The 23,229-nt window shown below is 38.5% G+C and overlaps 1 protein-coding gene across 17 annotated transcripts in view; it reads left to right on the forward strand.

Moving 5' to 3' along the window:
* Positions 1–23,229, forward strand: part of RYR2 (ryanodine receptor 2) — an 847,904-nt gene that overhangs the window by 733,744 nt on the left and 90,931 nt on the right. For all 17 annotated transcript variants that reach the window (XR_003095960.1, XM_025213656.1, XM_025213760.1 and 14 more), the window contains 4 exons: positions 11,890–11,989; positions 13,204–13,283; positions 14,847–14,923; positions 19,628–19,701. Coding sequence is in view for 16 of the 17 variants with exons in the window: in XM_025213656.1 (XP_025069441.1) it covers positions 11,890–11,989; positions 13,204–13,283; positions 14,847–14,923; positions 19,628–19,701 (331 nt within the window). In the remaining variant the exon portion in view is untranslated. The remainder of the gene's footprint in view (positions 1–11,889; positions 11,990–13,203; positions 13,284–14,846; positions 14,924–19,627; positions 19,702–23,229) is intronic.

Below are 23,229 nucleotides of genomic sequence, written 5' to 3' on the forward strand. Positions count from 1 at the left end.
AGGGGGTCAGGCTAGATGATCTGTTCAGGTCCCTCCTGACCCTAGCTACTATGATAGTTGATTTCTTCAAAATTAGAAACTAATAATTAAATTCATAGCATAGGATCCACATTGCTAGAAATCATCCAGAACAATGTCCTGTGGCCACAACATAAAGAGAGTGACCATACACTGTGTCCTTCAGACACGTTTCTCTTAAGAATAATGAGAAGAGCAGGTTCCAGGTTCACGTAATTTCAGATAATTGTGTTGTTTCTTGGAGAAGAACTGAAAAGTCAAACTAGTCTTTAAAGGTATTTTTTCATTGGCCTTCACCAGTCATCAGGAACATGGAACCATCTCTAAAATTCTCTCGCCAGAACCTCCAGGTCTTCTTTGGAAAAGACCAGTTGAAAGTCAGCTTTAGAGGATAACTTAACAGAATAAGTTATTAGGGTGTTCCTTCAGTTTTGGGGTTGCTCTTACTTAAGGGCAGGGGGACATATTACAAACTTGGATTAATACAGAATCTGAGAGGGAAAAAAAGGATTCCCATTCCTAACATGGAACCGCCCTCCTTTTATGCAAAGTAAACTAAGCCAACCAACCAAAAACAAATTGCCCCCCCGACAAATCCTAAAGAGATCCATGTTTAAATGAATAGTAGTTACTATGACATTTCCAAAGCGACCCCTAAAACTTAACCTGGATCTATCCAAGCATAAAGCATGTATATTTGCATTCACAGACTGGGTGGTTATATACATAGTTACCCAGCTTGCATACACAAAGATTGCCTTCCGCCCCGGCATGATCTAGCAAGGGGGATGGGAAGCCAGCCCAGCTGGACTGACTTCCCATCCCCAGCCTATGGTTGAAATTTTTCAACCAGCCTCTTTTTGTTTTGAGGCTATTTTGATGGTCTTTGTTTCATTCTGATGTTGCTGTTTCTACCTCAAAATTGGTTAAAACAGTGTCAGAACGAAACAGCCGGTGAAATTTTGCACAACCCTATTTATTTTCCTGATAAAAGCTTTACCTCTAGCAGTTAAAAGATACAAAATGCTTACTGTTTTATCCTCAAATTTCTATTTTATTCAAATCACTTTGGTTCAGTAATTTGTTCAACTGTTTCTTGCAAATTCTGGATACAGCACAGCACAGCAGTGTGTTCCTATCAGAAACAGTATCAAGGTACATGAGGACTATGTTGTCATGATTTGTCACAGATACGACAAATTTCAAATAATATATTTGCCTGCATTTTATTATGCTTTGATTACCAGTGAAGTATTAAATATTTAAATCATTGACTGTTTAATTTTGGCATAAGAGTGGGCAACTATTGCTATTAATGGGACAGTTTATAATTCAGAGCTATGGTTTCATGCTTTCTTCATATACAAACACTCACAGTTGCATTGGTTATGCACCGGTTACTTTCTGAAGGCTTTTTTCACAATCTTAATAGCTCGAAGCTATTTTTATAAAGTGAAAATTACTAGTCTGGAAAACAGTTAAGAGGTTTGCCCAAAGTCAGCTGTCAGAGGGTCCAGTTAGTGCCCATAGTGCACCTCTTAGGGCTAGTATTCACACAAAAACACTTTTGGCATCTTCCCTTGCTTCTGTCTTTCCTGATCAGGTGTCAGTCCTTTTGGATCCATAGTAACACAACATTCAAACCCCAAACTGAAAAGTCTACTGGACTAGATGTGCACAGCCTATGGCCTTCTGCAAACTGGAGCTGGAGTGTCATCAATTTTTTGGCCTTTTACTTTCAGAGTGTGTACTCTGGCAGAGTTGGCATAGAACAGGAGCAAAGGGAACCCATACTCATCTCCTCTTGGTCCAGCTGAGGAGCCCAATGTTAAATGGGTTAGGGTCATTCCTAAGGCTCTATCACTGCTTCCCTGGGCTACTTCCTATCTTCTGTGTTTATCAGCATCTCTTACCACCCAATGATGTATACAGGTACTCCTAGTACTAGCCACAGAGCATCTTTAAGGCAACCCCACCCTCACCATCTGCTATACTGTAGTCTGGGATGCAGTCTTTTTCTCCCAACTATTTCTAAGTGGCTTGTTGGTAACAACTGGGGAAGTACTTAACCCACTCGACCTTTATTTCTTTTTTGGACTGTTAGTGTATAGGGACTATTTCTCGTATTATGGCCATAGTTTCTGAAATTCTCACATTTGGACCCATATATCATATAATGTCTCCATACAAGTCAAGGGGATATGTGCTGAAAACATTTAGCACAGTGTAGTCCCAACTGGCATCAAGTGTGGAGCTCCCACATGTGGGATACCCCAGAATGCAAATTTTTTTTGTTATTATACCTGCTTTGATTTGTCCTTATCTGCCAAATGGGACTTCAGTAATGAAGCACTTAAATGTGTGCTCTTTTTTAAATTTTTGCTAGATAGATTGGAATAAATAATTTGTATAAGTGCTTTTTAACTTGAAGCCTGAGAGTTTACATACAGACCTCACCTGAAAAACATTATCTTTTGAAGGAAGGGTATCCAGTAGTGAGGTTAAAGACACTTTTGTATTCCACTGGATATGGAAAAAGGGAAAATATAAAAGTATACAGCCACATGATCATCTGTTTGTGAGTAGGTGGCATTACCACCATGGAACAAATAAAGTTTGCAGACTCTATAGGATGACACTCATCAAAATCTTGGGGCTTAACTTTATTAACAGAAAAAACAATATTACAACAATTTCCATCTGAAGACTCTGAACCCAGATTTAGCTGTCCCTACCATCTGACCCACACAATAGAACCCAGCTGCTCAGTGAGAACAGTTGATATTCCCTTGAGGAAAATGTAAAACATCAACTTTGTAACTTGTTCCAAGCATTTTCTATTTTGGATCAAATTATATTCGGTGAAAGAAATGTTGAAATCTTACCCTAAAATTTCTATGTAAATCTTAGAGCCAAATCCTTAAAGCAATAGTGGAGCGACTTTATGCATATTACTGCTTTCTCTTCCATGCAGTAGCACCTCTGAGCTGTCTCCCATAAACTTAATGTAGTAGGGGCATGGAATGACCCTCTATGATTTTAGCCTGAATGAGACATAAGTGTTTCAAGACTTTTTGCCTCTACCCTGATATCAGCTCCCAATTCCTGTATGGTTTTGCTACCACAGAAGAACCAAGTTGTTCACTGTTTCTAGTTGGACCCTGAACACTCACGGAGAAGAGGAAAAAATTGTCCCTCAGTGAGACAAACAAGTATGATATATAACCAAGTGATTTGTTTTGTAACTTTCTTATTGTTTCCTGGTTATTTGTAATGCAATAATTCCAAAATTATCTTGTGAACAGATTGCTTCTCCCTGAGTTTTTTTTTTTTAACCTTACCATGGAAGAAAAAGATTAAGCTAACCATTTCATATCCATTCAGATTGGAATCTGCTGAATTGGTCCTCAGCTTGAGGTACATTCATTTAAGTATGTTTAATTACTTTATTAACAAAGTATCAAAATAATTTCCAACTTTTTCAAAGATATCTTCATTCCTTTTCTCTTTTTTTTCTTCCTGTCATGTCTCACTGTAGGCTGCATCTTTATTACCTTTATCTTGATATTAACGTTGCCCTGCAATTGTTAACTTCATCTCCATCAATTTGAATTGATGCTGTTTTGTTTCATGTTGCCTGCTTCTATATATTTGTATTGTTGATATAATAATTTTGATGAAAATACTTATTCTTAGATTGATGAATTTTATTTCAAGCATTTTCTAAACAGAAAGAACACTCTACCAAGTATTTCTAAAAGACATCGTCACAGTTTCCAATATTGTTTTCCTAAAACGTTGAAAAGATCGATTCCCCCAAAGAACTTGCTATATAGTATGACATAATATTCTAAATTAATCTTTTTTTTTGTTTAGACTTATGCCTTTGTTCCTGTGCAGTTTTAGCATGGCTTTAATGCTTTGAGAATATAGAATAATATTTTCTTTGATTCTAAGTCTTTTCTGTTAGATATCTATACTTACCCTGTTTATTCATAATATAGATGAAGCAACATGCAGCATTAAAGGACTTTTTTTTCAGTGCAATTTTTTTAAAAGGTAGGGAATGGAGAAGCTGAGATTGATTTACATGATTGTAACTCTGCTTCCTCTGAATTCCTATGCTAGGAAAAGGAAGACTTTTTCCCCCTCTCCAATTTTTCTTTTTCCCAAATACCCATGGAGTTAGTTGTGGTTTTTTCTTTTTTTCCATAGCTACTTGTAACTAGTACAGATTAGGTTCCACAAAAGCAATCAAGGGACAACAGATAAAAGTATTCATTGTAGCTAAAATACCTTTATTAGCCACATCTCATTTCATCATCATTATTTGTTTAGTGTCAGAAATGTGCTAAAAAGAGTATAAAGGAAGACATGCTTATGACTTAAAAGCTTTCTTCTCAATTTTAGTAACTTAGCATTTTTTTTCCTGTACATATATTCCACTCTCATTTCCAGCCACACACATGCATATGCTTATTCATGATATTTGCTCTGTTAACAGTTTATGGGTGTATTGTGCCTAATATCTCACCCCATTTCCATTCTGTATATTGCATCATACTAGATTTCATAGATTTCATAGACTTCATAGACATTAGGGCTGGAAGGGACCTCGGAAGATCATCAAGTCCAGCCCCCTGCCCAAAGGGCAGGAAGTCAGCAGGGGTCATAGGATCCCAGCAAGATAAGCATCCAGTTTGCTCTTGAAGGTGTTCAATGTAGGCACTTGAACCACCTCCGGTGGCAGGCTGTTCCAGACCTTGGGGCCTCGGACAGTAAAGAAATTCTTCCTTATGTCCAGCCTGAAACGGTCTTGTAGTAGTTTATGACCATTCGACCTAGTCGTCATCCCTTGGGACGCTCTGGTGAACAAACGTTCCCCCAGATACTGGTGGTCACCCCTGAGAAACTTATAGGTGGCCATCAGATCACCCCTGAGCCTGCGCTTTTCCAGGCTAAAGAGCCCCAGGGCTCTCAGCCTGTCATCGTAGGGTCTGCTTCCCTGACCTCTGATCATGCGCGTGGCTCTTCTCTGGACTCTCTCAAGCTTCTCCACATCCTTTTTGAATTGTGGAGCCCAAAACTGGACGCAGTACTCCAGATGAAGAATGTCATATGCCTGTACATATGAATATGCTAGCTAATTTGCTCTATACAGTAGAATCCCTGTTATCTGGCATCCTACAAACCAGAATACTCTATTAACTGGAATTTCTGGCTGGGACAGGAGAGTGCGAGTGGAAAGTTCCACACACAGTGGCTGCTGCTGCCACCCACCACCCTGTGCTGCTTCAGATAACCGGAATTTTGACCTAACCAACACCTGGTATTCCCCACTCATACCGGATAACAGGGATTTTACTATAATAAACTATTTGTAATTGCTTACTTTTTAATGACTATCATTTTGCAACCCAGCGAATCAGCATTATCAGCACTGGTAAGTATAATCAGAGAAAGCTCTGCAAGCAAAAGAGGAAGTCCTGCTTTTTATATTACTAGAAATACTTTTCTGATGATCTTTTTCAAGATAAATTAGTTATACTTTAATGATACATGTGTCTGTATCTGAAAACCCGATAGCAGTATAAAATTATACTTTTTAATCTGTTCTTTTAAAAAAGTCCTCTTGCTTTATGATATTCTGTATTGTGCTATCAGGACTCCAGTCTAGAAAAGATGCATCAACTCAGCTAGATGTCACTACTCAGTAATGTACTTTTAACTAGGTAAAACCTGGATATGGTAGAATTAAGCTGTTAACTGAAACAGAATTATGATTATGAGACTGCAGTTGCCAAATTATTTTTTCAAGTAGAATAGAAAAGTTTATTTTATAAAATAAATTCCCTCCCCAGAACAGTTCTATGCCTAATTTGTATGTCTTGGTTCATTTCCTTTCCCAGTGTACTTTTCTTTAGAGTTGATGCATTTCTAGATGGTTGTTTTGGGAATAGAAATCATTGCACTCTACAGAACAAATTATCTTAAAGTAAATGTAAACAATTACCCACAAATTTTGCATTAGGGACCTGCAGGTTTTTATGTATGCAAAGCATTCAGTGACATATATTGTGTAGGGGCATGTAGTACCATTTGTTCTCTACATTTGTGTCTAGTATACAATCTGGGAGAGAGAAGCAGAGCTCCTTTAGTGCTGCAGCACAGGGAATAAAGTAGAACCTAGATAATTTGAGGATAGATTAAAGGAGAAATGATCATTTCATAATAGGTTTGAAGTTAATGTCACTGTTTTGTTTGATTCTGTTTGCCTTCTCTTGGACTAGGTACAGATATTGATTCTACCTCTGGCTTTTCAAATCTAAGTTACATGGTTTTCTGTCAGTGGCATCGTTTAGATCGGTAGTGAACAGAACACATTCACCCTTTGGGAGGGGGTGTATGCAAATCTTAGCCAGGCTTCTGCCATTTTTTAATCACTCTGTGTGCCAGACTTACATTCTGTTACAGGTATAGACCAGTTTCCAATCACTTATATTGGTAAAAGTGTAATGTGTGTACCTGGCCATAGTTTAGTCTCTCTAAACTTCCATCTCATTATTTGGTCTTTCAAATTGTGGTCATAATTTCTTCTAAAAATGAAATAGAACATTTTGTTTGTTTGTTTTTGGTTGTTTGTAGAAGATTGTTGCCTAGCTCCTGCTCTTATAAAAACACACCTGGTTGGTCTTCTCTGGGTATTTGACCCATGCCCTTTGGCTCTAAGAGCATGAACCTTCACTTCTTGAGCTACAGGTCTAAGCTAAATGGCAGAAGGAGACTCAATCCTCTCAATTGTATAGCAGCTAGGGGTGCTACTAGAGAAAATAACCAAGAGCCATGTTTTGTAAGTGTGGATTATATTACATGATAAGACAATTCGGAACTCCATCTTATCGGGTCTCAGATTTTTTTGCCAAAAATTATTTCATCATCAAATATTCTCTTCAGTCATTTTCTAGCAACTCTTTTTATAAAGACTTTACCTGGCAGCCAGAGAACTGTGGACGAATAAAGTGTATATAAGCTATGCATAAATACATCTTTTATATCTTTTGTTGAAATCATCCAGTTACCCTATTTTTGAAAATGTCTCTCATTCATCTTAAGACAATAGGACTGTAAATCTTATAGAATCCACACATTGCTGGAAACAACACAACATCTATGATGTTCTTTCCTCACCTCTGCAAACTTCTATTGGATAATAAGCAAAAAAGAGAATTTGTGAATTTCATTATTCTGTTTCCAGTGATGATGACTTGAAAGAAGACTACTGAAAACGAAATTGTTGATCAACTTTTGTATTGTATTCTTCGGTTGGTTGTAAACTTCAGTCATGTATGTAATCCAAGGAAGAGCATACTGAGAATAATATTATCTGAAAACAGAATCCTTACCTTTTACTCTGTGTGTGCTGATTCCTTGATGATTAACTGGATGCCTGAGTAACAAACACTAAAATGACCAAAAGCACGAATAAGGGAGAAGGTAAAGCAAAAATCTTTTTCATAGTAAAGGCAGTTTCCTTTTCTTTTATAATTCAGTCAAACAACCTAGGGCCTAGAACTTGTCCTCCTAGGCTAGGGGCAGACATTCAAAAAGCCTGAGCCTGAATTGATTCAATTTTTGCAGGTTAGTTTAACCTAGCTAGGCTGAACTGGTTTGTAGCCAGACAGACATTCTCTCTGGACTGAGGAAATTCAGGCACATGCCTGCAGTGGCTCAGGCTAGAAGCCGGGGGGCACTAGAGCAACCCTCCCTTCCTTCCACAGAGCTGAGCTGGGCAGGCTGTGGCCAGGCTCCAGCAGGATGTTCTGATTAGGGAGGTCTGACTGCACCATCCCGGGCTTTTTCCCATTGGCTGCTCAAGGGGCAGGAGTGTTACCAGACCCAAGCCCCCTGCTAGCACTCTGAGGCAAACAGGGTGTGCAGTGCATGCATCTGTTGATGGTACGGAGCTTTTCAACCTCCCTCCCTGCTTCTTTATACAGTCTGCAGCAAACCGACAGGGGAACAAGCCAGCAGGGGCTGATAACAAGGTTTATCACCTCATCAGCAAAACAATAGCCTATCTCCATTAGTTCAAACTCTTCTTAAACAGCTTACCAGCTGGCCTGTTGATTAACTCCAAAAGCCATAATCCATCATTATTCTGTCTACCTGTCCCAGTGAAAATGGAGATGCTCACACACAGACACCTTTTGGCTTTAGCTAGTATACCACATGCCTATGGTGGGAGATAGGAGGTGGAGGTAGGTTTCCTCCTTGTCCAGCTAGCAGTGGGGGAAGCCCTGCTGTACCTGCAGTCTCTGACAGAGCTATACTGAGGGAGCAGAGAGGAGAGGCAAGCCCTGCTGTGAAGCAGAGAGCCCTGCCCAGCCCAGAGAGTATGCCAGGATGCTGGGGGATTCTGGCTTATCTTAAACCAGCAAGGGGTCTGGGACAGACATTGATTGCCTAAACCGTTTTGAGCCAAATCAGTTATGTCTTGATACTACATTCAACTAGGTTCATCTCAAACTGGTTTCAGCCATTTTCAAACTGGTTTATGTGCACTGAACATCTGTTCTGTTACAGGTTTAAACCAGTTTTTGATCACTTAAACCGGTTTATGTGTAATATGTGTCCCTAACCCTAAAGACTGCCCTGAATTAAAAACTTATGCAATAATATCAGTTTTTGCTATAGACTAACTGCATCTGCCCCACCCTAATTTGGAAATATATAAGACTACTAAAATGAGTAAATGGAGCAATACTCCATTCTTCCAGGATTGGTGTGACTGAAATTATAATTACTTTCTTATGACACGGAAGTCACTGACCACAAAAGCCCAAACTCTTTATGCTATTTTCAAGTGTGTATATATTTCTACAAAAGAAAATATGTGTTTGGATTAACCAAAATCCTAATTTTGCTCATCTCAACCTTTTGACAATTTGTGTTCCATAATGCAAAGAAGCAGCAAATGTACAATGCAAAGGTAACAGCATCAATCTTGGTTATACCCATAGCCAGAGAAAACATTTATAAACTTGCAAAGTTTAGGTGATTTAAAAAAATCTCTTTGTGCGTAGGACACATGGGAATTGATAATAAAAATATCATTAACCTGTGCCAGCAATTCCTAACTAATATTATTTTGATGTACTGCAATTATTTTTTTTCTATGTATATGTAAAAATTGTATATCTTGGATACTGCAACATGATAAGTGTTTGAAGATGAATTTTTAATGGAGACATTAATGCAGAACAGATTTAGCATCTGGTTTTGCCATGTGGATGCTTTTCATGTATTAAAAAGTCAAGCTGAAACAGAAATTGAGTTTTCAACAGACTCAGCTTTTAAAGAAGCTAATTGAGGAAACCTCCTAACTCATACGGAGCCTTGCAGAAAAGAGCCTTAAGTGAGAACACTTCAGGCTCAATGTTCATAGTTCAATGTTCATAGTTCTCAATGTTCACAGTTCATGTGTTCAGTTATACCCATTCAAGATATAACTGATTTATTGTTATTGTCCATGTTCTAGCCTCCTGCCCCAACATTATCTCTGATTTTTCATCATCACCTTTTTCATTTAGCATAAAAAAAAATTATTGCCATTATGAGAATGATGTGAGAGCAAATTAAATAGCAAACTAATTCCTCCTCTACTTGCTACTAGCTTGAGAAAACATTGTTAAGTACAGACACTAGTCCTAGAGCTGCAATGGTGACAATATGTAGAAGTCTGCCCATATCAGAAAGAGAGGTGATAATATCTGAGCAACAGGTCCCTGGTCAAGTACATTTTCTATGGTAGCAGCAATTTCATGAAGGTTGTCATTAAGCAAGACTCTTACCATGTGACCTTCTCATCCAGTATCTACAAATGCTTAAGTATTGGTTGAAGAAAAAGAGAAGCAGAAAATGTAGCCAGGCTAAAAGGGGAAATAAGAGATGTGGAAGCTGATATCCAAGGACTGATCCACTGCTTGTTTTCTGCCCCATATGGTCACTGGTGATTATCTAAATGGCATAATTTCACACAAACTCCTTGAAATAGCTTTCTCTCCAGCACGTCTTCAATTCTTTTAATAGAGTTTCTTCCTACTTCTCTTTTGCTGTGCAATTCTTGGTATTATATCTACACATTTTCTTGATCTTCAAATGATTGAGTGGTGAGAAAGCTAATAAGCTTTCGTCAGTGCACCATCAGTAAAAAATACTTGATGTTAAATCCATTATGGCTGATATAGGCAGGGAGCAAAAGTAAATAAATCTTGCAATGGAAGAGAAATAAAAGATTGTTGGGTCTAAAAACAAAACAAAACAAAAATAGGGAAAATGTTTATCAGTTTTAAGTGACCTCAAGCAGATGAAAATATTTTATTGCAGTTTTACTGAAACTGTGTTGTAATGATTATTTGGTGATGTGTGTATGTGTGTGTCTATGTAGTTTTGTTTTGTTTTTCAATCCACAGGAAGAGGTTTAAACATGAAGGCAAAACTTTCAGATATTAGCATGGCTACATATAAAGCAAAGCTGCCATATTTTTTTTTCCTTTTTTGTCACCATTTAGATTTATCACATAATTTAAGGAAAAACATAACATTTAACCGCAGGAGCTCTAATAGTGTGAAAAAAAAAACCCTGATGAATTTTGTTTCCGCAGCACGATATTATCAAAGATTTAAGAAACAAATTTGCCAGCCTCGGCGAGAACTCTCTGGTAACAGCATAAATGTCTGTGTTGGTTTGCTTTAATTTAAAGGTTACTTTTTCTCATTCATTTAAATTCATTTCTACTGTTCCCCTCTTCTTGATTATTTTTACTTTTCATATTCTGTATCTAGCAAGCCTTCATTTTTTAAACCTCTTCCATCTTCCAGTGTCTATTTTTTTGTACTTTGGATGGAAAGTTTATGGCAGCAAAGCTGTCACTCTGGCTACCTCTGCTGCAGCTGTTTCTGCTCTTAGGTCATACATGTTTTGGCCATTGTGTTTTTGGACATGATACTAATTGATTGTGTCATGTCCCATTGACTAAGCTTTTCTACCACATCATCCGATGGACTCGCTCTCATAGGGCTCTATGCAACTTCCATTTTGCAACTTATACTGCTTAGTCTTTCTCAATTCCCCAGCAAACCAGTTAACCTTGTGAAAGCATCTAAAATGACCTGTGCCTTTATGTTTGCTTTTTATTTTCTCTTTATGTTTTCAGTGGTAGTTTGAATTATAGAGAACAAACGTCAGCCATCTCTCAAGCAGCCCCATGCAGTATTGTTTGTTGCCACCAGAGAATGCAATATATAAAGGCACAATATATTCTATTGAATATATTTTGGGGGAATGATGTGGGTTGGGAAAACCTATACTGTCTTATGAGTCAGATTCACACTCAAAATATACTACTGCCAATTAATTATACATTTCGGAAAAATAAAAATTCTCCAAGATCTGTTCTGTTATTCGGTGACAACTTGTAACTCAAGAGCCACGTGCTGAGCAGTATCAAGTAATAGTCACTATGTAGAAGATTATTAAGAGAATAATATAAGGTTTTACAAAACCATAGCATAAAATTGAAAGTTTAATGTATGCAGTACATATACTATGAATTATGGGTTTTGAACTAATCTAAATATTTACAATTGAGACAACTCGTTCCAGATAAACCGAGCAATAAAAGTATAGAAAGAAAAATACAGAGGGAAAATATTGCTTTCATGTGTTAAGTATTTGATCAGTACCATTTTTTGTGTTCAGTTGGTCTATGATGTTGCAATAGAGCCCATATACTAAGAGAGAACAAAAAATCTTTGGAGAGCTGATAGCTGTTGATGTCCTTAATTTAAATGATTGGGATTTGTGTTCAGGAAAAGGAAATGGAAAAGCAAAAACTTCTGTACCAGCAAGCCAGACTGCATGATCGGGGTGCTGCGGAGATGGTACTTCAGACTATCAGTGCCAGCAAAGGTAAACTCCTGCCACTTAAATTATGATCTTTGGGGTTATCGTCTAAAAAAATCATACTTACTAATAGGTAAAACATTTGTAAATTTTTATGAAAAAGTTGTTTGTGTTCCTCTTCAAGTATACATCCAAATTTTGCATGCTTATTTGGAAGCTTATCCAGCAAATTTTGGCTGTGATTCCTCACAAGTTAACTTCTTACTTTTTTCTGATCAAGGCCTGGAATCCAAATATTGTGGAGGTGAAAGAAAGGTATTTAGGTGGTCATAGTTGTGTGTTGAGAGTATGCAGTGTCAAAGCGAGGCCCCCAAATTGCAGGGTTTTATGCGTCTCTGCATTTGAAACAGGCTCTGACCTTTATGTTTGTTTTAGTTCTTTTTCAAATAAATTCACCCAACCCCACTTACAATCTGTTCTTCCATCTCCTTCCTCAGCAATGTTCTTTGCTAAAACACAGCTTTAGGCTTTGGTCAACCAGACACCACCTTGCACCAGTCATTCATCAATTCCATATTCCTTTCTGTGCTCTGTTCCCACAGCACTGTTTGTTAAACAAAGCTGTCCATTATAATTTTCTTTAGATGCTATAAATACTTCACCTCACTGTCAATCCCTAAGGAAGTGTCAAAAGTTTGTCCACAGATATATACAGTGAGAACACCTAATTAAATTGACAGTCAACTTCAAATTGTGAGTCCAACCTCAGAACCAACTATTTGAAGCTGTCATGATTGAAGAGTGATTCATGTTTTTTGAACACAGTTTTTCCTGTCTTTTGTTTTTTCTTCTCTTTTTTTGTGCAATCAGCATCTTTTGTTATTCTGTGTATCCCAACTGGGCATTTTTACACAGGCAAGCACCTCGGTGCCAGATGCTTGGAGCTACGTCGTTTGCAGTTATATAAGTGGTGAAATGTGCATAGGTGCTGAGAAAATGGCAGTGGCATGCTTTTGAGCTAAAACACATCAGAGGTGTTTTAGTTCAAAAGTGTACTGCTGCCATTTTCTGTGGTGTGACTAAGTCTAAGTCACACACTAAGGATGGTAAAGAACAGATGCATCTACTTTACAAGGGAGACTATTTTAAATGGTTTGTTCCCGCATATTGTTATTCAAATCAATGCATGCAGTGCATGTCTTAAGACAGGATAAGTTAGTGGAATAGGTTTTGTCTCCATTTAAATATGATCTGAAAAGTATTGGTTTCATATTTTTAAGGTGAGATGGGTCCAATGGTTGCAGCTACTCTAAAGCTTGGAATTGCCATCTTAAATGGAGGAAACTCTACAGTTCAACAGGTATAGTGTTTGACCATATGCCATTCATTTGTTTATACTGTTTTATATAGGTTCTTTATTGTTCTCCTTGCCATGATTTCCTAATATCCTCCAGTAGTGCATTAAGCAATATGACTAATGTTTGTCAGGTGGTCTTTGTCCGCACACTTCTTCCCCAGGACAGAGGAGTATGCAGTGAAAGTCTCATTCTGGTACTCTAGGTAGAGTATCTTTTGTTATTCTGTGTATTCCTTCTGTGTATTCCTAATAGCTAGGCTCTGTGGACCCTAGTGGAGCCTCCTTGTTGCCTGTTTTAAGCCACCCTGGCTCCATGTCAGGTGGTAGGGTCTTCCTGGAGCAGGAGCTTCTCATGGTAGGTGATGGGTGGGGGGCGGGCTGCAAGTGGCTCTAATAGGGTCCACGGAGACTCCCGTTTACCCCAGCATCCCACAGCTCTTCTCTCTCCAGCTCTTCTCTCTCTCCATCCATCCAAGAGGGGAAGGAGAGGAAGCGGGGTGAGCAGTTAATGAGTTCTGCTGAAGCTGAAGATCATGAATCCCTACAAGTCCCTCTGACTCTGGTTCCAGCTAACGATGGAGAAGCAAAGACACAATGTTCAGGAAAACTAGGGCTGTAGCAGGCTCAGCTGCATCCCTTCCTGGTCCTCCAGTCCACGCAATCCCCTCTTGTACTCTGTGGCTGGGGAGCACAATGGAAGTGCTCCAAGCAGGGGCTTGGCAGTTGGGGGAGTGTGTTGTGTTTGTCTGCATCTCTAGTGCTACATTTTTGTAGTGCTTCAAGTGCTTCAGCAAAGCAATCCCAGTATTATGTCTGACCAGGACCTCTTCCAGCCCCAGGTGACACTTTCTTTTCTGATCACATTCTGTAGTGCTTCACTGAAAAATAGTTATCCTTTTTTGGAGTCAGTCATCCTTAGACAGGATTGACAAAAAATAATTGTTAATAATCTGAATCCTCAAAATGCCTATACATGCTTAAATTAATATTGGTTTAGTGTTGAATCATTGCTTTAATAACCATCTTCTGAATGTTGGTACTTCTGAAAATGATGCCACAATACCTGATTTTTCAATCTGTGTGTGTGCTTTTGCATTGTTTTTTCCTTTATAGCAGTTAGTCTGCCTATTTTGTCTCATTTCTTACATCATTGTCACATCACCCCAACCCTATGACCATAATATCAGAGATATTTAAAAAAAATGAAATAACAACCTTTCCTCTCTTCCGTTCTGTATTTTAGGAAATTAACTTGTTTGTGTATGTCCATAAAACTGTAAAGAGTGAACAAGAGAAAACTATTTTACATTCTAAATTTTGTATTTAGTTTTCTATATGCTGAGGTTAGTGTTGTTTTTATTTTCAGGAAAGTCTAAAATATGATGGCCTTCTTCAGAAGGGTTGGTGTATATTAAAAAATCCATCCTACTTATGCTAGCAAGATATTTCTCAGTGAGCCTTTTTATGTAATGCATATATGCCATCATCATTATTTCAACTGGCATAATAAGCAATGTAGAAAGCAGATAACATATTCATTGAGTATGTGGTTTATGTTTTCTGCAGAAAATGCTGGACTACCTCAAGGACAAAAAGGATGTGGGTTTCTTTCAGAGCCTTGCTGGTCTTATGCAGTTTTGCAGGTAAGAAATTATCTATGTGTTTATTAATAAAATTGCTAGAGGATTTGTAATGTTGGAAGAATTACCTGATGGGACACAAACAGTATGTGTGCCACACATGGCAGTTTTCTTTATATCCCCAGGTTTTCAACAATATCTTACAGCAATATCTGGAACTTTTAAAAATAATTAAAAAAATCAAATCAAACTTTTCCCAGTAAAATACCCAGGGAAACAACAACTGTTGCAACAGGAGGTTAGGAAAAGTTTTTTGGAAACTTTGGAAGAATAATGGAAGCTGAAATGGCTAAAAAAAGGAGAGAAAGAAGCTTAATATATAGCCTTTTCTAATATTTTACTCCCATGTGAGAGAGCCCCACTCCATGTCTATTTAGAAGCTGCTACTCTTGTGGCCTTCTGCTATTTATCCTTGGATTTAAGTGGCCCAATTCTGCCCCCTCCACTTTGTCATAATAAATAAAAGCTTATGTTTGCAGGTTATGAAAGCAATCAGATCAGAACTATCTGCCTGCTATTTTCTACTCAGGTTTGCAGTCTAGGCCTCTTGGAACTTTAGCTGCTTCTAGATGTTTTGTGGAAGGAGCTCCTTGTACCTGAAATCTAATATGCTTTGTATATAATTAGATTTTAGGTGTGATGGCAGATATGCTTTGGATTTAATATGAGTTTAGCTGATGGATGAGGTGGTGTTTCTTCTCTCATCATTTTTTGACATTTGTGATTGGCTGATGCATTTATTGATGACCCGAGTTAGTAGTACCAAATGTACTTGAATAAAAGATGAGGTTCCCCCTCCGCCCCTGGCATGGGGAAAAAAGCCCCTCATCTTATAATGGTATACAAGGAAATCTCACTAAATACATAGTCTGTCATTATGTTGCTGCCAAATATAGCATATGCTCAGCAATGGAAACCAGCTATGAAGTTGAATAAATGCAGCCAACGCTGAGCATGACTATAAAACACGTGGTCCACATTGGGCAAACATGCTATTAGGCACCTACCACAAGAATAGATTAGTTTAGCCCATCTGAATAACAAATATGGTAGTGCCCATTAAACACAGTCCCTCTCCACACCATTTTTTCTTCAAGTCATGGTGAACCACCACGCTGCATACAGTTCACTCAGAATCCCTCCACCATACCCTCGGATCCTGGGACACGTGATTAGTGTGGCCCTACCCTCCCTGAGGTGAAACTGGACAGGTTGCCCTGCACCTCCTCTGCATATAATTTTTTGGAGGATCCCAGGACTTGTGATAAGAACACCTGGTTCCAGTCATGAGTGGGGGCTAATTAGCACAAGGATCCTTTATTGGGGAAGCCGGGGATAACCTGGAGTATACACACATACTGAGCAGTGCTGAGCTGTGGGGTCACCATGGCTTGAAATGTTGTTGACTCTGGTGGGCTCCAGTCCAATGAAGCATGTGGTAAATCATGAGCCTTTGACTTCGGAATACTATCATGCATAATTTGTACTACATATAAGTTGGTACCAAAGCACTGCTCTAAAGTGTGTTTACATGTGCTAAAACTTGCAGCAGTTTCAAAAAAAGGTACCTTGCATCAATTCTGGATAAATTAAGTTCATGGGTACTATATGAAAATTGCTACAGCAATGTTTAATTTCAGAGTTTAGAGATTTTAATTATTGGGGGGGTTGTCTTATAACCAGGGTCATCTTCTATTCAAGTATATATGGTAAGTCATTATCAGTGATGAGTCCATGACTTGTTGCAGATTCGATTGCTTTCAAGATGCTATATAAAGGTCTTTTATCCAAATTTCCAAAGAAGACCTGCATAAGGAAGGAGGTTAATGGGGTTTTTGAAGGCATAGAAAGGAATGAAGCTGTTTGTTTTGATGCGTTGGGAGATTTTTTTTTCTTGCCTGGGGAAAGTCATGGAACTGGAAATAAGCAGCTGTACCTTGACAGTTGCTGTCAGGATCCTATAGACTGACAAGTGGAAACACAGAAGTAAATGTTTCCAAAAAAAATAAAAGCATGATGGATCATAGACTCCCATTTTCAGCTTCTGATTTGCAGAAGATAAGAAGCATTGGGGGTTCAGATAATCTACTAGTACTCCATTTCCCTCAAGGTCTTACTGTTTGAGGTAAAGAAGCTTGAACAGTAGAGGTGGCCAACAAAAAAGAATCCTCTTCTCCCCCCTCCCTCCCCTCCCATTCCTGTGAAAAAGATATAATTGACTCTTTTTTTGTTCTTCAAGTACTTATCTTTATATGTTTCATTTCTGACCTATATACTCCAAAACATGGGGAGTTGAACTCTTTAGCTTGCAGTGTCCATTGGCTGAATCTCATGCTAAATTCCTTTGAGCCATACTCCTATTTCTGTTCTCCAGCCCTCAGTTTCTTTTTATTGTCCCAGCTGATAGCTTGCAGGAGGAATCTGACTTGCAGATGTGATAGCACTTTGTAACTAACTTCAGTTAGGGTGTGTGCATGTAAGGTAGGTTGAGGTTAGTTAATATTTTTACCCTAATCTGAGAATATCACCCCATGATGATCAAAAATCCCCAAGGTTTTTGTTCATTATGTGGGGGCTCTCACATCCCTGAATGACAGACATTCCATTGATATGTCTGTATGGGGCAAAGCAGCAGCATCCTGAGAGGTGTCCTCACTGCACTGCACAGACTGTTTCCCAAAGTTGAAGTTTCATAGCTTTGTTTGTTCAGGAGAGCAAGTGTGCCACACTGGCTAAGTACAGATAGTCAAAAATCCTGAGGCTGAATTGATTCAATCCTCACAGAGTAGTCTTGGCTGTGTAGATTGAACCGATAAGTAAGGGAACAGACATTTACTCTTGATTCCGGAAATGCAGCCACATGCCTGCAGTGGCCTAGACCAGAAGCTGGGGACACTAGAGCACACCTCCTTGCTCCACTGGAGCAGACAGCTTGGGCCAAGGTTAAGCTGGCTACCCTGTACAGTGCAAAGTGAGGGGGAGGTGCAAAGCATCCTGGGATGCTGGGAGACTGTGAGTTGACTTGAATCTGCAGAGGATCTGGGACAGAAGCTCAGTTAAGCAATTTAACCTAAATCAGTTAAATCTGATGCCACATCCATTCAGGTTCATCTTAAACCAGTTTTGGCCATTTTGAAAGTGGTTTATTTGCACTGAATTTCTGTTGTATTACAGATTTGCACTGGTCTCTGATCACTTCTTTTGGTTTATGTGTAATTTCTGTCCCTAGCCACTAAGGCACCTGTAGATATGTAAATAAAGGCACAAGGGCATCCAATTTGGAATCCCCACAATCATGCTTCTGGCCATGCCATACTTGCATGGCAGGAGGCATAATTGTTGTATCCAGCATCAGATCCCATCATGCCTTATTGCTAGTGCAAGTGGAGTCTGGGATCTCAATCCTGATTTTCCACTGCACCAGCAAGTAGCAAGCTTCTGCAGCTGGGAGTTCCATCAGCTGACGAGGCTCTCAGCCATGGGAATATACCCTGTGCAGGGCTGGCTGAAGGTGTCTTAGTATCCAGATGTATACAATATAAGTGGAAGATGCACATCCCAGAAGAAGTCTTGAAATCCTCTGGCAGAGGTATTTGCAGCAGGTGTGGAAAAATGTTCCATTCTTTTCAGTGCTCCCTACTATATCTGTAGTGACTAATGCTTTGAAGTAGAAGTGGAGAACTCATAATGAAAAGTTTACCAAACAATGCCAGTTGTCACATTAAGAGGCCTATCTCCATTTCAGTATTCTGGAGCTCAGGAGAATCCAGTACCAGAGGTCAAGGCATCCAAAAAATTATGTACAACACCCTACAATGCTTAATGTGAAAGGGCAGAAGCACTAGATTTTATCCATGATACAGAGGCCATTTTTCTAAGGAAGGGCATAAGAATATTGGTGGTCCACCTTGTAGACTTTCAGAGTATACTGGCAGATTATCTCAGCAGATGTTTCTGTGACAACCTCAAGTAGACAAATATGGATTTAGTTATCATATTTATGCTTGGTTTATGGGACATTACTTGCACAGAGCTCTCTGTGACCGCCTCTGTGAGAAATGCTACTACCTTTGCTCCAGCAGATTACAGAGTCTGTGTTCTAAGGGATATATGTTTCTAATTCCATGGATGTGGGATATATTTTATACATCACCTACAATCCTTGTAATCCTGTGTAAACTCAAGAAAATCGATTCAGGAAAGGCTAGGTTCACTCTGGTGGCCCCAAATTGGTCCACATAATACCGATACCTGGAACTCATCAGAGTAACAAAGCCTTTTCCTGCCAGTCTACTTCTCATATTTGACTTGATCTGACAAACAGCCAAGTTTTAGTCCATAACTGACACTGTTATAAATTTCTGTATGTAAACCATCCAGTTAATAGGCTTAGAAATTGCTTGCTTTATAAGTAAGGAGTACACAGAACAAACTAGATGGTCAACATTACAGACAAATTCAGTTATAATGTCTAGTGTAAGTCTTGTCATTGATATTACTTTAATTACTCCAGAAATGCAACATTGTAAAGTAGTTTTTTATTTTAAAAAATGTGACTAGCTCTAGTGGCATTACATGTTTCACTTATCATCTAAAATGTTCTCTGTTCTTCAGCTAATAAGATAATTATCCTTCCAGTTGTCAGTCCCATAGTTTCAAAAATCAGTGTGTCAAAATATTTATTTGAATTTCCTTTTATCATTACAGTGTTCTTGACTTAAATGCTTTTGAACGTCAGAACAAAGCAGAGGGCCTCGGCATGGTGACAGAAGAGGGATCAGGTATTTTTATCTTACCAAAAAGGATCTGTCACCTTTCACTCATCCTCGTTGAAGCAAGCTGTTTAGATAAGGGTCCCTGTAAATCCACACTGAAATATCAGTTTGAAGTTAAGATATGATTCCTTCAGATGGCTGATAATTAAACACCAAAAAAATCACTACTACATTTCTGAAAGTAAGGGAGCATCCCAGAAGAATGCTTTATATAATTCTGAAGCAGTGAAAGAAATTACATGTAAAATTGAAAGCAGATTCCAGTAACAAACAGCAGCATTCATTTATGAGCCTTGTTACATGTTATACTGTGAGCTGCTCAAATGTTGATCAGTTTTAGCGCTAGCCTGAGTTTGGAGCAGTCAGATGTTCAGGCCAGCAAGGACCTGGAGAACTGAAAGGTAAGAATCCATGCCCCCATTCCAGGTTTCTGCCCTGCCCCTTGAGGCTTCCCTGATTGCCCCCCTTCCCTGGGGCTCTCCCTGCCCCTCTGGGTTCTCTCTTGCCCCCCACATACTTACTTGTGGCTGCCCAGGCTGTCTGTCCTGGGGAAGCAGGCAAGGAAGGATTATCCTACTTGCCTTGCTCCCACTGCTAGGCTGTGGGGCAGTGCTCTTTCAGCAGAGCCCAGCCCAGACAGCAGGGGCAGCAGTGGCCAGGCAGGCAGGTTAACCCTTTCCTGCCTGCTTCCCGGGGGGGGGGGGGAAGGGAGGTGGCAGAGGAGCAGTGAGCGGAGAACTGGGGTGCTGGGCTGTGCAGGGGGCAACAAATCTGATCCGGGCTAGCAGGGTTGGAGGGGATAGGTAAGTGGCCACACATTAGTATAACATGAGCTGGGTAACACAGATCAGAGATAAATTTAAGCTGAGTGGCATAAACTTAAGCCTCCTAAAGAGTGCTTCAAGCTAGTTTCAGGTTAATCTATGGACAATCCAGGGGTTAGAAACTGTCTAAAATTAACATGTAACAAGGCCCTACATTAAAGGTTTCAGAAATCCCTAACCAGTTTTAGCATAAAATAAAATGAAAGGTTCCGACTGATTTGTAAACCTGTCTGCGGTTTGAATAAAAATTATATAATTTAGTAAGCACTAAATTAAACATCAGAGGTTATAGGAACTGCAACTGCAGTTTGGAAGATGTTTCTATGGAAGTTTCTTCTTTACAAGTAATTCTGTTCAGTTTGTCTTTTTGGGAAATATGCTGTTTTAGGTTTAGTTTTGATTTTGAACCAATTTGACTTTATTACCCTCAGTGTTGTCAAGTTCATTGTCAATTTCTTTCTTCTGTCTCACAGTGGGTTCTGTCATCCTATTAGTGTGATTGTCTGGAACCATTAGGTTTACTTTTTTACCTTAATAATAGAACTAGTAAACCACATTTCTCCCTCTTTATCAAGTATACTCTTCGTTGTACTCTGTTTAAATCCCACAGTTAAATAAACCTTTACAATGGTTTTTATTCTTAAAAACAAGGAAAAAAAGCTTGACTGCCTATCCATTGTTGTATTTTGAAGTTCCGAATTCATACATGTTGCACTGCCCCTTTCATTGGTTATAGTGCTTGTAATTGTTTTACGTAGCATATTTATAAGTTATTTGGTGCTTGCATCAAATCAAAACCATGAATTGTTTAATTTGATTGAATGCCTTTAAGACAGATCATAATTACTTTTTCTCCAAAAATGCTCCCACAGTTTAATAAATCCTGCATGCTTGACTCATTTGAGCACTTCCACGGGTGAACTTCGGGCCCACACCTGTGGCTTGAGCAGTATTTTGCTCTGACTTATAAGGCATAGACTAGCTTGAACATTGCTTTCATATTTCACTGCAAATTATTCTCCAGAATGTTTGGACATTCTGGACATAATTTCCTTTAATATTTACTTATAAATTATTGTACATAATGTTAGCTTCTGAAATGGACTTTTTTTTTAAAATCAGCTGCTTATATTACTAGGAATGACAAATTTTGCATGCAAGTATAAGTAACTCTTTGCTAACAGCATTAAATGATTTTTCTTATGTCAGATATTTTTATGCTTCCTCATTTTAGGGCTTTTTGTTTTGGTTATTTTTTTTTATTTGATCTTTCTCTTTTTTACAGAACTAATTTGCCAAAAAAAATACTGAATATATCTTGTATTTGCTAAAAACAAATTCTCAACTTTTTTTTCTTTTTTTCCCCCGTTTTCTTTTCTTTGAACTAAATGTCCTGTCCTCCCTTCCTCAGTCATCACTCATGAGCGTGGTAATTATTAAAATCAAACTGCCTTTTATTTTATTTATTTTTCCTGTCGTTAGCTTTGTGTCAGCACTGTACAGCTCCTGAACACCATTAGTTTTTTTGTTCCTGTAAGGCTTTTAAACTAGTGGGTTCTTTTCTATTACTATTATAATTGTGTGAACCAAACTTTTCAGTTTTTATGTCAACTTTCCCCACCTCTTTGTTTTTCCTCCCTTTCTCAGGATTTGCACAGTAACTGGCACACTAGATGTAAGAGCAGCAAGCTTTTTTTTATTTAATTTATTTTTGTTTGATGGTTCTTTTATTTAGTGGGCCCAGTATCTGCAATGGTTGGATGTTTAAAAAAAGTATACATATATATTTATATAAACCTTTGTGCTGTAGTCCTCCTGTAGTATTTATGTTGTGTATTTAATGTGGCTTTATCGCTGCATTGACTTGTGCAATCACAGGAAATCAGTGGTGGATCCAGAGTGGGTTTTGTGGGTGGGTCAAAATGGGGTATTACAACAACCAGTATACAAGCGCCACTAGCTAGGTTTACATTACACAGTTAGGAACTGATGCTGTAGAGCAGTGAAACTTCTCTAATTTAACTTTTAAAAAAAATAGAAGTATTTATTCCTTATTTTGGAAAATTTTGAAACTGTTTGGTGCACACATTTTTTTATCCTCTAGAATAAGATTAAGAAAAGAAACAAGTAGTAGGTTACATCATTCTAAAACTCTAGAGCAGTAAGAAAATGAGAATTTAAAACATGAAAGCAGGAATATTGTACATACATAAGATAGAAGCCTCCACAAAAATGAAATGATGAAGAGACAAAGGGGAACTGGAATTTTAATTCTCTTAAAGGGGCTCTTTAACTGGAAGATTAGCAAAAGGCTCCGAGACCTTTTGAATATCATTACAGCAATGGAAATCTTTAGTTAAAATAGTGACATATAAAACAATGGCCACCTTCTGAGATGGGTGGGGGGGGGATGTTTTTAGAGAGAGTTGTTTTTTTTTAAACTATGGTACCTACCAAACTATCTGGTACTTTAAACACCACTAAAGCTCTATCACTTCTCCTTTTTTCAGGATTATATCAGGTTGTAATGAGTTATTCTTGATATTTGTCCCCTTCAGTATATATTTTTGGTGACAACAGAGAAAATGTGTGTCCACTAGACGCTAAGAAGTCATCTGTCACTGGGTACATCCAAGTAAATTCACTGAAAGTAATTTTATATGAATCCCAGGACCCATTAGCATTATGCACACCCAAACAGTGTGTCTGT

This window comes from Alligator sinensis, unplaced genomic scaffold, assembly GCF_000455745.1.
Source record: "Alligator sinensis unplaced genomic scaffold, ASM45574v1 scaffold93_2, whole genome shotgun sequence".
Classification (NCBI taxonomy): domain Eukaryota; kingdom Metazoa; phylum Chordata; order Crocodylia; family Alligatoridae; genus Alligator; species Alligator sinensis.